At 35.0% G+C, this 16,368-nt stretch overlaps 2 protein-coding genes across 2 annotated transcripts; both read right to left on the bottom strand.

Annotated features, from left to right (window-relative positions):
* Positions 1–2,148: 2,148 nt before the first annotated feature.
* On the bottom strand, positions 2,149–15,633 carry LOC136798624 (stonustoxin subunit alpha-like). Its single transcript, XM_067055256.1, has 4 exons — positions 15,500–15,633; positions 14,699–14,782; positions 4,120–6,959; positions 2,149–3,239 (listed from the first exon to the last, which is right to left on the bottom strand). Exon 3 carries the CDS (start codon positions 6,947–6,949, stop codon positions 5,366–5,368), a length of 1,584 nt encoding a protein of 527 aa, XP_066911357.1. The 5' UTR covers positions 6,950–6,959; positions 14,699–14,782; positions 15,500–15,633; the 3' UTR covers positions 2,149–3,239; positions 4,120–5,365.
* On the bottom strand, positions 2,490–5,329 carry LOC136798650 (uncharacterized). Its single transcript, XM_067055296.1, has 3 exons — positions 5,317–5,329; positions 4,120–5,255; positions 2,490–3,239 (listed from the first exon to the last, which is right to left on the bottom strand). Exons 1-3 carry the CDS (start codon positions 5,327–5,329, stop codon positions 2,490–2,492), a joined length of 1,899 nt encoding a protein of 632 aa, XP_066911397.1.
* Positions 15,634–16,368: the final 735 nt, after the last annotated feature.

Here is a 16,368-nt window from a genome sequence, read left to right as displayed (position 1 = left end):
CCTCTGGAATGTTTCTAATTTGAAAATTTCGTGAAAATTAGCGTTTTTTGAGATGAAGTCGTTGCAGTGTCAATCTTTCGCAAATTTAAAAACCCACTTTCCCTTGGAAAAAATTGACGTTTTTTGTTTTTTTGGGACCCTTGGGGCATAAGGTACCTGTTGACCGCAAAAATTCCAAAATTCGCGAATTGACCGTTAATAACATCAATCGTAAAAGGGGTTACGCACGGAGAACAAGTCTCGTGTTCGCAAAGCAAAAGGGATTTTATAGAGGCCCCAACCCCACACTAGTTGTTATGTAAGAAAAGATGGAGGCTATCAATCCGCTGCTCAAAAGAATATCGTACTCTTTTTCCGAAAATCCCAAATCCCAAAGAAATTCCGAAAATCTAAAATTCCATAAATCTACAATCGGCTTCCGAATGTTGGAAATGATCTAAAATCATTTGTTTAAGAAGTTAATACCTTGACAGGGTAAATGAAATTATACAGGACATGGCAAATAAAGATATGGTATGTCTTATCATATTATCCCTTTTTAACACTTCTTGAGTGGCCGAGTGGATAAGTCGGTGATCTGTTGAGTTTGTGAAAGTCGTTTTCGAGAGTTCGAATCCTATACGGTGCGTTGGAGTTTGTGTTATTTTGTCAGCATTGACCAAACTTTTTCTGGTTTTATGAGCTCTTATTGATATTTTTGAAAATTCCCGTTATATTTTTAAGAAACAAACATTTTCTAAGTGGTGTCACCTCAGTGCAGTTATTTGACTCAAGTACAGTATTTCAAAATAGATCAGGTTGGTTAGCGGGTGGAGAGTGAAGAGTCATGACTTTACCTTCTCTTGAAAATCCAGTATTCCAAAACTTTCAACTAAAAAAAAATGCATAAAAATCGATTTTATTATCATCACTTTTTTCAGAACCACATTTTCATCATGGACATTCTTATAAAGTGTATTCTACATTGCTTCTACATTTAGGGAGACTCTTGGATTTTGATGAAACCCAGACAAGGGGGTGTATTGAAACAAGAATACTTTAAAAGCTTTAGCTTTTAAAGTATTCTTGATTGAAAGTTTGAATTTCCTAAGGGGGTTGGTCAGTTCAGGGGGCCCTTATTACCAAAGGTAGCCCATAAGATTATTTATCAAAATTTCAAAATTGTCTGCGGTGCTTTAAGATTGCTATGATTATAATATCCTTTTCATAATAAAATTACCTAGAAAATATTACATAAAAATTTCAGAATATTCTTCATATGGAATAAGAATTAACTTTCTCAAAATATTTAAGTCCCGAAATTTAAAGATTTCTCATATAAAACTTATTAAGTTTTAGAAACTCAAAAGCACAAAGACGGGGGTAACTCTTGAACGAGAATTTTATACACGATTAGAATCCCCTATATAAAAACATATCAGATGGGATGTGTGTGACCCTAGATTTGATTGCGAATGCTCAAATATTTTTAAAGAAGTTAATTCAAACTCTTAGACAAATAATATCATCGTCATATTAATAAGAAAAATTAATGAAAGAACTTAAATAAAACCAACTTCGTCCCCATGTACCCAAGGCTTTATTCAACTGATGGATACCAGAGAAGGCACTGATGTTGACTGATCGGGGACCTTTCTTATACAATGCATTTAAAAGTCAAACATTACGAAGTTACGCTGCAGTCGTGGCGTTTTATTATAATAGGCTATTTCACGGTCGAAAGAATCATGGATAATCAGGATTGATTGCAGCAATAACATAACGGCTCCCATTGGTCAGACGCAAAACATCCAAAAGTTTAGACTAACCATAGTCCGTATAAAAAAACTTATTTGAACTTATTTGTTTCTTATTTGAACTTGTGTTGAGAAAATAGTTTGTTTTGCTCACTTTTTGATCATGTGATTAAATCTTAAACCAATCCCAAGAGGAGTACTTAGTAACGTGATCAAAAACTAAGCAAATTGATTTTTATCTTTTGATATTAACAAAGGAAAAGCTAACAAAAAGTTAAAACAATAAGCTTCCAGACCAGTGTTTTTTATAAGGACTATGGACTAACAGAAATAGGCGTTGTCGAAGTGCAGTGTTTTTGATTATCCATGATTCCGTTCGACCGTGAAATTGGCTTTGCAATGAATTTAAACATTCAAGCAAATGACAAATTATGTTTTCTTTAAAAGAGTACAATCTTACATAATCGAAAATCAGACAAAGTCAGGACATTATTTGACACCGTCAGAGCTAACATTATACTAGGAACGAAGTTGAGCCAAAACCTGATATAATACTAAAATGTTACCTAAGCCCTTAAATATAAATCATTATAAAAGTAATTTAAGCTCTCGTTGTTACCAAGCGAAATCTTTTGGCTTCCCAGACTTCGCATGTAAAGAATTTTGTAAGGTTTCTTAAGCCTTTTCATCTTTACTACTAGAGAGTATGTCTTTGTTGGCTTTGACTGCAGTTAAAACGTAACCCCAACGTAACTAACCTGTCTTGAAAATTCCGTTAAACTTTTTCCCCACTTGCTTTCGTAGAAAAACTCTACTCTCTTTGAATGCAAAATTCAGTTCAATTTTTGCAATATCTTCGCTCATTTTTTTAAATAATTGACCATTGATCTCGAATAAGAAAAGTTTTTCTTTTAGAGCTTCCGCTTCTTCTGGCGTGGAAATGAATTTGTCGCTACGCTCGCCATTTGAATTTTTGATAGCTTTCTCTATGATATTTTTTTGAATTTCGTACTGGTCACGCATACGTATCAATTCGTTCATTTTTTCGTTATTCTCCAGTTTTTTTTGTTCGTCGATAAGAAGTTCAAGGTAACTGTATACACCGTCATTAAAAGTGCTAATCGCGAAACGTTTTAGGAAACACGCAAATTGTGCACTTATGTTAAGAATTGTATTTAGTTCCTCTTCGTCAGTCTTATTCTCACGTTCAAAGTTTTTTATAGCTTCTTCAATGATTTTACTCTGGGATTCATTTCTTTCAAGCATTTCTTGAACCTTTTTGTCTGTAGCTTTTTCAGTTTTAAATCCCACGTTATATCTGATATGTAAATGGTGTTCATAACTATGATGGCACACATTACATTCGTCTCCATCAAATACACGCCAATTTTTCATACACTTGCATCCACGAAGACTGCTTTCCCCCATTACATCTGCTCGTACATTTAGGTCACAGGGATCGTGACAAGACTTAATGGGTTCTAGTTTTGCGTCGTTCCCAACCTAGAGTTAGAGAGAAAAATAAAAAAAATAAATACCCTACGATTTCTGAAGGGAGATCTAGCTATGCCCACGACCAATTTGCTGACAACAATAGTCAAAACAAAAACTCACAATCTTTTCACCCGCTGCTTCATTCGCACAAGCTTTTTCCAAACGATATATTCAAAAATCTGATCTAATAAATAATCCGTCCCTGGTATGTAATATCATACGTAAATTAAGGAACGCTTCGGGGGAAGGGGGCGCCGATTTGAAAAGTAAGGAGTGCCATTTTAGAAATTTTGACTTTGGCCCCTCCATAAAAATTTTCCCATAACGCCCCAATTTTTTGATCCAATTGAAATTTATTGTCAATTTTCCTTCATTGGTCAGAATACGTAAAGTCTGTCTCATTATAATTTGCAGCAGAGAAAATAAAGGCTATAACTTTTGATAGAATTCGAATTAGAAAGCGGTTTTGTGCTTTCTGAAAAGATAAACAGGAGTGGAATATTATCATAAAGAAATTCTCAAAAAAAATCGGAAAACGAAGATTGATTGAAAATGAAGAAGAATATGTTAGCTTCAAAACGCTATAAGACAAAAAGTTGAAATTTTTTAACCCAAAATTTTCAGATTTGGTCAAAATTTGGCATGCTGATTATTTTAAAGGTATTTTCGAGCAATTTTGAAGTATATACAGTAAATATTAAGTAGTATTCGGTAGTAAGTATTAAGTAGTAGGTACTAGGCGTTTTAGACCTGCCTATATGGGAAAGCTTAGGGAAAATCAATTATCACTTAGGAAAGAAACCGTGATGAAATCAAAAGAAATCGTGGTAATTTCTTTTACATTTCTCTATCGATTCTCTCCTAGATGTAAACCCACCCTAATACTTACTTTGATCTTTTTTGTGCATGATTCATGGTAGCAGACTGTTTTCGGATGATCCAATGGGATTACAAAGGGCATAGAAAATTCGAATTCCAGCTTGTCTTTCAAATTTTCCACCTCTTCTTGAATCCCAGTCAACTCCTGTTTCTTGCTATTTCGTAGTTTGATTCGGTTACTTATATTTGCCTGTATCAGTGCCATGGGCTTGTTCATTCCGACGATCCATTTGCGTGTTTTATTTAAACTTATTGTTTCATTGGTGGAATGAGGCTTTAGTTTACAAACATATTTGAATAATCGTGCTGCTTCGGTCGCTGAATGATCCCAGCTGGGAGAATAATTTTCTATAATCTTCTCGTTGAATTCAATGCCATTTTGGAGACAAGAGAGCAATCTAAATGAATCGTTCTCGAAATAAAAACAATTATTTCTCGTTGCAGCAATATCGACGTCTTTGAGATTGGCAAGAAATCTTTTCAGTACTGGTAATGTTTCTCCAGGCTTAAAGAATGTTTCATGACACTTTGTGAAGCAAAACATGATATTTTCAGCCGCCGATTTGTGAAGATGTGTTAGAAGTTCTCCGATACAAAATCTCATTTCGATGCCCTCCCTTGAATCGTTTGGCGGTAGCAAGATGCAAATTCCATTTATATTATTGAAGTGTGATATATGATCCAGAATCAGTTCAAGGTTTTCTTTATCTTTTTCGATTCCTGCAGTATCTACAATGCCTGGCGTATCGATAATACGTACTTGGTTTTTATCATCAAAATCAAAATAATACGATTTTGGTTTTTTGGTTGAAGACTTTCCTAGCTCACCTCTCTCGTTGAGTTCATCTGGAGACTTATCCCAATCCCCAATAGCAATAGTCACAGTGTCTCCTTCTTCTGTTGTTTGTGAAAATTTAGCAGGTATACAGGCAGTATAATCTTTAGAATCGATCGCATCTTTTAAAGTATCATAAAGAAGATATTTTGCTATAGCATTGATCCAGGTCGTTTTTCCAACACCAGTTTTCCCCAATACAAGAATATTTGTAACCTCTTTCACCTTCAGTTGACGGATTTCTTCCTCAGTTTGTTGATTAGTTAAATAACTCTGGCCATGATTTGGGTCGTCACAGCGGAAATTGACAGCTTCAGGAGAGTAAAAACCACATTCACAATGCAATTTTTTGGTTTCGACACGATAATAAACAGCTCCTTTGCATCTTTCGTGAACCCAGTTCACCGGTAGAGGTGAACAGTCATGAGTGTAAGAGAGGGCACCGGATTCTTAACTCCACATCCTTTTCTGGGTTGAAACCGATTCTTTTGAACGGGTCTTTTATATCCTTTGAATGAACTGCAACACAGCATTTCTTCAGTAAAATGTCTTCACTTTTCAAGACATCTTCCTTCGTTGTCCGACTTTCTTTGAAACTTTTTATGACAGGTACTGGGTGCTTCACGGTGTGAAATGAGGTGAGAAGGACAATAAACTCAACTTCGTTATTTTTGTTTTCATTGGCTTGTTTAACCAGCCTTTTAAAACATACGATGTTGTCGGTCAGCTCTTTCGATTGTTCAATTACTTCTGGAAGATAAAGAACAGTTTTCGTTCCAGTTAAGTCTAAAGTAGATGTCTTTCCTACGAAATGTATATTTTGAGTTTTCAATGATTCAATGATTTTAAGAGCTCGTGTAACTTCTGTGAATAAATCACCGCATTCAGATTCGATCGAGGGTAACCTCTTCTGATTACTTATAGTTTCTGTAGTTTCGTCTATAACTTCATTCAATTCTACTTCCGAAACATTTCCTTTTCTAGCTTCAACTAAGCGTTTTTTGAAGCGTGCCTGGAATTTTCCTCGAAGGACATCCAAACTGTCTTGTAATATCTTAGCCTTTTGGTTAAGACTATCCTCAAAGATTTCACAATTCTCACCGATAGCCCCAAGTATGGTATTAATCTTAACTCTAACATCCTCAAATCGATTAGTAAGCTGATAAAATCGTTGAATCGTGCCTTCTTCAATTTCTTTAACAATGATTGCGCTCTTCAGCTCTATTCTTTTCGCTCGTACGACGCACTCGAGGGGTAGTAAATAGTAGTCTAAAGGGATACCTCTGCCTTCATTTACACCTTTGATACTCTCTGGTAAATGTTCTACCAGTTTAGCTGCCTCAATGAACGATTGAGGTATCTTTTTCATTTCAAGCACGTCGCATTCTACGGTGAAGTTAAAAGTACTACTGTCTCCATTCTCCTCAGTCTTAGAGTTAGCTTTCGCTTCGCCGCTTAGATTAATTGCACTAGACAGTTTATTACATTCTGCTTTCAACATTCCATTGACCTCAAAATCAGATTTGTTTGTTTTATTCTCATATTGACACGTTATGTTGCATCTGGCGCCCCAATCAATACCAACTACGACATGAGTGGCATCAAGGCTATTCATAAATTCCTCGTTTATTTTCATTCTTTTAACACTAAGTATTTCTTGGTTAAAGGTGTACTTGTGATATAGCAAAGTCATTTCAGAAAAAGTTGTGTTTTTTCGTTTACTGTTCAAATAAGCTGCTGATCCAGAGAGATCGACCATCCCGGCTAAGACACTTAAACCAACTTGGCCATTGATGTTTAAAGAATTGAGTTTGTCAGTAGTTGAGTTGCTCAACTTAAATTCGACATTTGTATTTGGATGTTCAATTTCATCATAATGGTCTTTGGTAATTTTTTCTGAAAATAAGTTTACGCCTGGATAGAAACTTTCGGTATGTGCTGAGTACAAGCTTCCAAGGGCTGCTGTTCGACCTAAAGCCGGTATCTTCCTTTGTTGTTGTTGCATTTTGAGAAACCTAAAAAATATAATCGGAGAAAGACAAGTTTAATAAGCTTATATTTTCTAAAATATGTTATGAACAGGTTTTGGAGTTTTTGGAGCTCATAACTTGATTTTAACGTGGAATATTTCTAGAATAATTATATTATACTCACTAACTCACTACGTTCGGGCTATTTTGAAATGTTTTCAATGAACCTCGGGGTTATTAATCCCAAATCACCCTCTAAACGAACGAACGTACTAGGTACCCTGAGTTACAGAGGTTGAGTTTTCATAGACTATTAAGAGCCATTTTCTGTAAAAATCAGGCAGGTTGAGGAAGTGATATCCTCAAATTTTGCCAATTTTTGGATATTTTGCTCAAATACATGAAAATAACATCCTGTAAAAAAATTTTTGAAAAATATTTTTTCGTTCCCAAGATATAGGCCTTTAAAATTTGGGCCAATTTGCCCAAAAAAGTGCACTTTTGATAAATCTTTGACTTCAAGAGCAATTTTAGACATGATCAAGCCTAAGATTCATTTCAAAACATATTTTCCTGGAAGAAATCCATGGGTACAAAATATCCAAAAATTGGCAAAATTTGAGGATATCACTTCCTCAACCTGCCTGATTCTTACAGAAAATGGCTCTTAAGATAGTCGTCTATGACGCTACAGCTCACACTCGCCTTACGCTCACTACTACATTCGCTTAGCATAAACAAACTAAACATAAACAAATTCACGGCTTTTTTCGAGATTATTACTATTATTATTTGACTTTGAAAGAATCATATTTTGAAAATCTGCTGACGTCAGCACTTTCGCATTTTGTTGATTTCTGCTGACGTCAGCAAGATTTGAAAAAACATTTAATTCAGCATTAAATTTGGTCCAAATTTCATGTTTATACCATCAGCCAAACTGGAATTATTCAAGAAACAAGTTTTGCTGACGTCAGGATTTTTTGCCTTTTACTCAATATCTTTTTTTTGGTGTGAATTTTTAAATATTTTTAAACAGACAGTCTAGTGATCTTGACTCCAATACGCTTCTTTCGATGTATGAAGTGATATGATTTGACAAGTGGAAGTGGTGATAAAAAATTAAGGTGTAACAAGTGGTAACGAGTGGAAACGAGGTGGTAACGAGGTAAACAGTTGAAAACGGTGGCCCTAAGTCTCCAAATTTGAATTTCTCAATTCTGGTGTTTTTGCAAAAGATGCTGATGGCTCTTAAGGTTCTGTTGCAGGACCTGGCAGATCTGGTGGATGTGCATCAGGAATTGGAGATGGAGAATGTTGTGGTGGAGTTGATGGTTCTGGTGAATGTGATAGTAAAGTTGGTTGTTTTGGTGAATGAAATGGTGGAATTGATGGTTCTACAATCAGTGACAAAATACTTGGCACAAAAGGGAAATTCACCGGGGTGTTTTGAAACCACAATCGTTTGTAAGTGCTCTAAAGTAGGTTCGAAGGGTAGAGTTTTAACTCTGAGTTTTAACGCTAGATTTAAGACTTAGGACCTTAGGAGGACCTTAGGATCTGAGGATCCAAAAGCTCAAAAATGGTCCATTAGGGCTTGAAATATAGACTAGAAACCAATAAATCCCTCTCAGATCGAAATAATCGATGAAATCAAGTTGAAGGCCTGAAATTGACATTCTCGCTCGAACTTCAATTTTCAGAAAATGGTAAATTAGCTAAAAGTGCCAATATATTATGGCACTGATTGTAGTGAATGTGAATCAAAGATTGATGGTTCTGGAGGTTCTGCATCAGGAGTTGGTGATTTTGGTGTATATGCATCAGGATTTGGTGGTTCTGGTGAATGGGACAGTGGAGTTAATGGTTCTGGTAAATATAATACTGGTTTGATGGATCTATTGAATGCAATGGTGGAGTTGGTTGTTCTGGGGAATGTGCATCAGGAGTTTGTAATTTTGGTGAATGTGATAGTGGAGTTGATGTTTCTGGTGAATGTGATGTAAAAGTTGGTTGTTTTGTTGAATGAAATGGTGGAATTGATGGTTCTAGTGAATGTGAATCAAAGATTGTTGGTTCTGGATGTTCTGCATCAGGAGTTGATGGTTGTGTTGAATATAATGCAGGAGTTGGCGGTTCTGGTGAGTGTGATAGTGAAGTTGATGGTTCTGGTGAATGCAATGGTGGAGTTGATGGTGGTATTGGTGAATGTGCAGCAGGAGTTGAGATCCTGATCAATTGTTATTGAGATGTTATTCATGTATGTAATGGTAATACAGTTATGCTGAATCTTATCTTTTTTGCTAGTTAATTAGCGCTTAATTTGAAACCATCTAGATTATATGAGTTCTAATTGAGACTACATAACGACTATAATTACTGTTCAATGTTTTGCGTGCACTTGCGCTTTTTAGCATCATTCGACTTTATTTAAAACATTCTTTAAACCGACTACAGTTTTGATTAGATGTTTCATTACAATGACAAAAAGTTTCAAACAAGTAAAATATCTTTCAGGTTTCTTTTTAAACAAAATATTCTTCATCATTTGGAGCAAAATATAAAGAATATTGTACATCTTTGAGAGAATTAACGCAATATTCGAGTTTGAAATGAAAATGTCTATCTATAAAAATTGAAATTTGCAAAGTTAGAATTTGAGGAAATTTTTTTCTCCCTAAAAATAACGTAGTCAAGAAAACTTCAGAAGATAAACCATAATATGTTATCGTATAAAATACCTAACAAACAAACATGTAATAAAACGCTAAAGCCTAATGAACATTTTTTGTCGGGAAGCAAGAAAAATGACTTGACCATATCGTACTTGGATTACGGAAAATTTCATATACCAGTTAATCACTATTCTTATGTTTCCATGTAAACTAAATATAAAATTTTATTCAAAAGCCATCTTTCAGTGACTAGGGAAAGGGAATATAAAGGGTACGGTAGAGATGAAATAATTGTTTTAAATAAACTGAATAAAGTTTATCCAAAAGATTATCGGGTTACTGAGATTTGAAATTCTCATATCCTCTAAAAGAACTCTTAATGAACGCACTTAATGACTCAGAAGCAAAATGTTAAAACATTGCACATTCACCAGAACAATCAACTCCACCATTGCATTCACCAGAATTACAAACTCTTGCTGCGCATTTTACCAGAATCATCAACTCCTGCTGCACATTCACCAAAATCACCAACTCCTGCTGCACATTCACCAAAATCACCAACTCCTGCTGCACATTCACCAGAATCACCAACTCCTGCTGCACATTGACAAGAACCATCAACACCAGTATTATATTTATCAGAACCATCAACACCATTATCACATTCACGAGAAACACCAACTCCTGATTCACATTCACCAGAATCACCAACTCCTGATGCAGAACCTCCAGAAATATCGATCTTTGATTCACATTCACCAGAAACATCAATTCCACCATTTGATTCACCAAAACAACCAACTTTACCATCACATTCACCAGAACCATCAACTCCACCATAACATTCCCCTCAATCTCCAATTTCTGCTGCGCATTCACCAGATCTGCCAGGTCCTGCAGCGGAACCTCAAGAGCCATCAGCATCTGTTGCAAAAATACCAGAATCGAGAAATTCAAATTTGAAGACTTGGGGCCATCGTTTTCAACTGGTTACCACTCGTTGCCATCTCGTTACCACTCGTTACCTCGTTACCACTCGTTACCACCTCGTTACCACTCTTTGCCTCTTTTAAAGTCTGTTTACGATAAGTGTGCACTCTTTTTTATTTAACCTATAACTTTTGAAGGGATTCTTCAACCTTTATAAATCTGGTATCGTTGGAGAGATATTTGTGAGTAGAACAATTTGAAATAAAAAAGTCTTTAAAAAAATTCTAAAAACGAAGGTGAAAATAAAGAAGAGAAAAATGAAGATCTTGTAAAAAATTTTCGTTTTCACTGGAGATATTCTTTGATTTTAGGAGGTCATCACTGTAAAGAAATTTCACTAAAATATTTATTCAATATAAAGTTATGATACAAAATTAATAAGTGATTGACCCCAAAAAACAGCAGAAACAGCGTTTTTAGACGTCAATCAGCTTATAACTTTGTTTGATATCTTTTGACTGAATGATTATTTTTGAGAATTATTTCACAGTGATGACGTTCGATGATCAAGGATTCACCTCAGTGAAAATGATAGTTATAGCACTTTTCCACAAGATCTTAATTTTTTTCTTCTTCATTTTCATCTTCATTTTTAGAATTTTTTAAAGATTTTTTAATTTCAAATTGTTCCACTCACTAATATCTTTCCAACAATGATACCAAATTTATAAAGATTGAAGAATTCCTTCAAAAGTTATAGGTAAAAGTAAAAAGAGCGCACACTTATCGTGAATAAACATTTTTCAACTTTGGAGTGTTCTAGAAACTTGGGAAATGACTTTAAAGACCCCAAACCAAAAACGGAGGCAAGCTTGCGTAAATATAAACAATGCTGAATAAGTGGCATGCCTAGAGAGGGTGTAGCTTTTGCATGTTATAGGGTAATTTCCTAAAATCTTGATTTTCATCGTTTGAACCATTTTCAGCAGGGAAACTTCGAAATGCTCTCTAGGCTTGGAAAAATTGCTCAAATGACTCCAAGCCAAAAACTGATGCAAGCTAACAGGTTTAGAAACAATGTCCACCAATTGAGAAACTTCAAAAAGGCGTGCAGTTTTGTCTTGTTTTAGGGAAATTCCTTATTTAGAGATTCAAGATAGCTCAATTTTTCATTTTTGAAAATTTCGACCGTTTTCAATGGTACAACTTTGACTTGCTCTTCAGCTTTGGTTATGCTCAATCGACTCCAAACCAAAAATGGGTGTAAGCTAACAGGTAAATACTTTAGGTGTACAAACTTTCGTGAGCAGAAGCGTTGGTCACACAGGAGAAGCCTTGTCAACGCGTTTTTCAAAGCACCGCTACGACATTGGAAAGAGACCGAAAAATTCAGAGTTGGCAGAACATTTCCATCGCGTCCACTCCTTTGCTGACCTTGAGGTGATGATCCTAGAAAGTGACTTTTCATCCTCCGCAGAAAGAGAACGAGCCGAAGATAAATGGATGTGCAGACTCCAAACTCTGGCTCCATCAGGTCTCAACAAAGACTGCCACGGATACGCGAAAGAAGTGTACCAGATGTTCCGTGACGTCAAAAACTGGAGGAGCAGAAGCTTTCGCGATTTTTGCAAATTTTTGCCTTGTTCGTGAAAGTAAACGCCTTTTAAACGCCTATGGCGATTCGCGAAAGTTTATGCTCGTTTATGTTTATCTGAAAAGTGGTAAATCTCTAAAGCGAAATAAAAAAAGAAATTAGTAATTATAACATTTGTATGCCTTAAAAACCTTATTAAAGTGATATAATACCAGTTATAATTAAATTCAAATGCATTTGTCACTTTTAAGTCGTATTATCCATTTCGTGAAAGTTAATGCAAAATCCCGTAATGCACCGTTTGGAAAGTCTGTCTGTCTCTCCAAACCACTCTCCCGCGGCAATTTATATTTTTTTATAAGAACTCTTTATCATAAGCACTATTCCCGGGTTCCTGTGTCCAAGGAAAGACAGACGCGTTCTAGTCTAAACACTTTGTGGCCCGGTGGATTTTCTCCCCATAGTTGCGATGAAACTCTATGGAGATCCCACAAATTGGGATAGAAATTCTATTGCTCTCTATCCAAAATATCTAGTGGGGATGGCTAGGGAGTGCTAGTGAATGGCAAATGGAGATGAAATTCCAAATTTTCCATCGGGGCTGAAATAGTTTATCATTCAAATTTCAGGAAGATTCGATCAGCTCTCTTTGGTAATAAATACCCTCCTTGACCGACTGGAGCATTGGCAGTGTCGGACTGTAGCTTGCTCATTTACAGATTATCCGCCATTGAACAAAACAGAATCAAGAGCGATCTTCAAAGATGTAGTTGAGCCCTTCAAGTCAAAAAGCCTGAAGATTATCAGATTTAGCTGTCCATCTGAACATTTGAGCTCTGGAAAAATTCACGAAAAAACTCTTCAAATGAAAAAGATTTATGATTTGAAAAATAAAGTAAAAAGAAAATACCTGTCCTATTTTAATTAATTAATTAATTTATTTATTATCTATAGTGTAGGTAACACGAACAAATATATAAATAAAAATATATAAGTGAGTACGGAGAGACGACCATATCATTTAGTGCTGACGGAGAAAATTTTATCTCGACTCTTTCGTTGGATGCAGTATTTGCATCACAAAAGTGGTCATTAAAAAATGCGCCCGCAGAAAAATAACGAAAATATTTGTTTAGATATCGTAAAGTTTTGCTTATTTTGAAAAACCTCACCATGACAATCAGTCAATAGAACATCCAAGATTGTGCAAGCGAAGCGAGCAAGAAAATTTTACTGGTTAAAATAGCGGAATAGACTTATCTTTTTTGAAAATTTTTCTGCATGAAACTCATGAAGAAACTAAAGGTAAATAGTTTTATACCGAAATACCGTTTTTTATTGATAAAAATATCGAAATACCGACAAAAAAACAGGCAATTTACCGATACCGGTAGAGAATGAAATACCATAATCCCGTCGTTTTTTTCTCGTAATACCGATTTACCGGGGGTACAAAAGCCCAATACCGTCATACTGTAAAAGTGAAAACCCCCCCCATTAGTCAGTAAATTTCGTTTTTCGAATATCGATTTTGAATCCCGAATACCGAATACCTAACTCCAGCGAATCTACCTAGATGGTAGGCAATGGAGAGTAAAGACAGGAAACTGAGATGTTCCGAGTTGTTCCGAACAAAGGATTTTAAAATGTTTTCTAAAGATTGATTTGTTTATTTGGCTTCCTGGCACTTTAGAATTGATTGAAGTGCTATTTTTTTTTGTTGAAAAATTTAATAATCAAACCCAAAAACGTTATGTCGAGTTATAACTCTTTTAACCCGGAATTTTGAAATTAATCATTTTAAATCGTCACATATCCCGTAAACTTTTCAAAAAGTTAATTAATTTTGAAAAAAAACATCATGGCCACATTTCAAAACTTAAAACTCGGATTAACCCGATTGAACTCCGTTGTTACAATAAATCTTTACGCCAGGGAGCCAATAAACCAGTGCCGATATTAATTTACGGTTTGATATAATTCGTGTCTTATGCAGGCTTAAGTTTGTTGTCTAGGGTTTTTATCTACGATTTCAATGGAAAATTTGGTCGATTTTTTGTCAAAATTACAAAAGTGCACAGTCACTTGATTACGAAAGTGCGCAGCTTGAAAATTACAAAAGTGCGCAGAAAAATTATAAACCTGCGCAGAAATTACAAAAGTGCGTAGAAAAATTACAAAACTGTGAAGAAATTACAAAACTGCGCATAACACCTTGTACAAACAAGTTTTAGTCAAATCGAACAAGCCAATCCAATGCCCCCAGCATTTTTCAGGGGGGTCTAAGGAAAATAGCCCCCGGCTGAATTCTAGAAACATAGCCTCTACCTTCACAAAAGCAAAATATCAAAGAAATGTTGCATGTAAATTCTTGATAAATTGCAGGCAAAATTTTTTTTCAAGAGCAGCCCCCAAGCAAAAATGGTTTAGCCTCCCCCTAAGCTCAGGGGGGGGGGGGGGTGCATTTTATGCAATCGGTCAATAATACTAGGGTTGCGTGCTTACAGACTTCAAGTTCAAATAAGACGAGGTTCTTTTTTATGTTGAAAATTGTTTGATGGAAAAAAATTTGAAAAACTTACGTCACCAAGTGTCATCACAAAATTTTCGTCCTCGTTTCGGTTCGTCTCAAAATTCCCTTTCATTTACTGCATTGCCAAGTAATCCTTTAAAAACAAGATACGTGTCAAGCATAAATCAAGTACCAACAACCATTTATTGATATGTAGAAATTGAGAATTCCATAAAATGAAACTAGGAGATGTCGTTTTGTATTGTAAAGCCCAATGAATAGTATTGACCAGTCCAAATGTACTACAGTGTGTCCAAAAACAAGCGAAACAGAATTCAAGCAAATAAATATCCTCATAATTTATTTGAATATTTATGATAATATCTTAATAGTGATCTTATTTCAGTCCCTAAGACTCTGGATTTTATATGCTCAATTTTACTTTAGGCGAGGCCAATTTAATTTGTTGTTCTACGGGCCAAGCTACCCAATAAAGAGGGTCGGTCGGTCGGCGAAAAAATAAAGATAAAAGTAGCATTTCACCTATAAAATCCCCTAAAAACATCTCCTAAAGCATTAGTCACAGCAAAAACTACTACATCATGACAAAAATGTGAAATAGAAAATAAAAAGACACAAGAAAAAGCTCGAATTCATGGATACAATGAAAATTGAAAATAAAATTCTCAGAACTTCGTAAAAATTACCCACATTTTGAAAATTTGGCAGTCTGTAAGGTTGAAAGTAAAAATGTAATACCAAAATCAATTTTATTTATATTTCGATTTTTGTAATTTGAAGGTCGGCTGGGCCCGTAAAACAGCTAATCAAATTGCAAATAATAGATACAATTCATTTTAAAAACACAAACCTTAAAAAAATCAAAGCAAGTATCGACCGAATGTGACCGAATGTTAGTTTCTGTTTGAGAGCAATTTTGCAAATGGTATCAAAAGAATATCATACGACTTTTACTAGTAACCACAGAATTATCGAGACATCTGACGTATGAAAAGAATAAACAACTTTCATTTTTAATTTAAGTGTTTACTCTGACTTTTAAAACCTATTACTGATTGTGATAAAGCCTAATTGGTAAGATAATCGAGGCAAATACACAACAATATACAACCTTTTGTTAGGTTTGTATTAATACTAGTAATACCCTTCATGCTTTGACGAACGTTACTCAAGTCCCTTCATAGTCATACACACTTTTTTTTTTATTAGAACACCTAAAATTTGGCTGAGCCTTGATGTGCTTATTTTTTTAAGCAATTTTCAGCCTAAAATGTTCTTAAATGCGTTCTTAATTTTTCAGACACCAGACACCTCTAAATCGACAATATCATGCAAAATAAGGAGCACTTAAAATTGGTAAAATTTGGACAATATTTGACTCTCGATTTTAGAAAATCCATCTCTAAGTTCAGTTAAAACTGCTTGAAAAGAGGAAAATATTGTATAGTTTCTTGTCATTTTTTTCCAAACTGAGGCTGGGCATGTTCTTACGATGTTCTTAATTTTTCGACGAATTTCAGCCTCAATGTTCTTATAAACTAGGTTCTAATAAAAAAAAAACGTGTATGATCCCTTTTTATATTTCTGAGAATCACTTATCGGGGAACGTTTTCAACCAACAAAAGTCAAAAATTAAAGAAAGTATTAAGCTTTTTGCCGTTTTTGCTGATTCAGCAAAAAATTTTCTATTTTTTTTCTAAATCAAACTGATAGGAACAT

Source organism: Clytia hemisphaerica, unplaced genomic scaffold (genome assembly GCF_902728285.1).
Source record: "Clytia hemisphaerica strain Z4C2 unplaced genomic scaffold, Clytia hemisphaerica genome assembly, whole genome shotgun sequence".
Taxonomy (NCBI): Eukaryota; Metazoa; Cnidaria; class Hydrozoa; order Leptothecata; family Clytiidae; genus Clytia; species Clytia hemisphaerica.
The sequence above is the reverse complement of the archived record's forward strand: the minus strand, read 5'-3'. Positions and strand labels throughout refer to the sequence as shown.

Coding starts and splice junctions, on each gene's coding strand:
- LOC136798650 (XM_067055296.1), bottom strand. Junction 3,240..4,119: donor CATGCACAAAAAAGATCAAA/GTAAGTATTAGG, acceptor CTCTAACTCTAG/GTTGGGAACGACGCAAAACT.
- LOC136798624 (XM_067055256.1), bottom strand. CDS start 6,949: ATGCAACAACAACAAAGGAAGATACCGGCTTTAGGTCGAACAGCAGCC.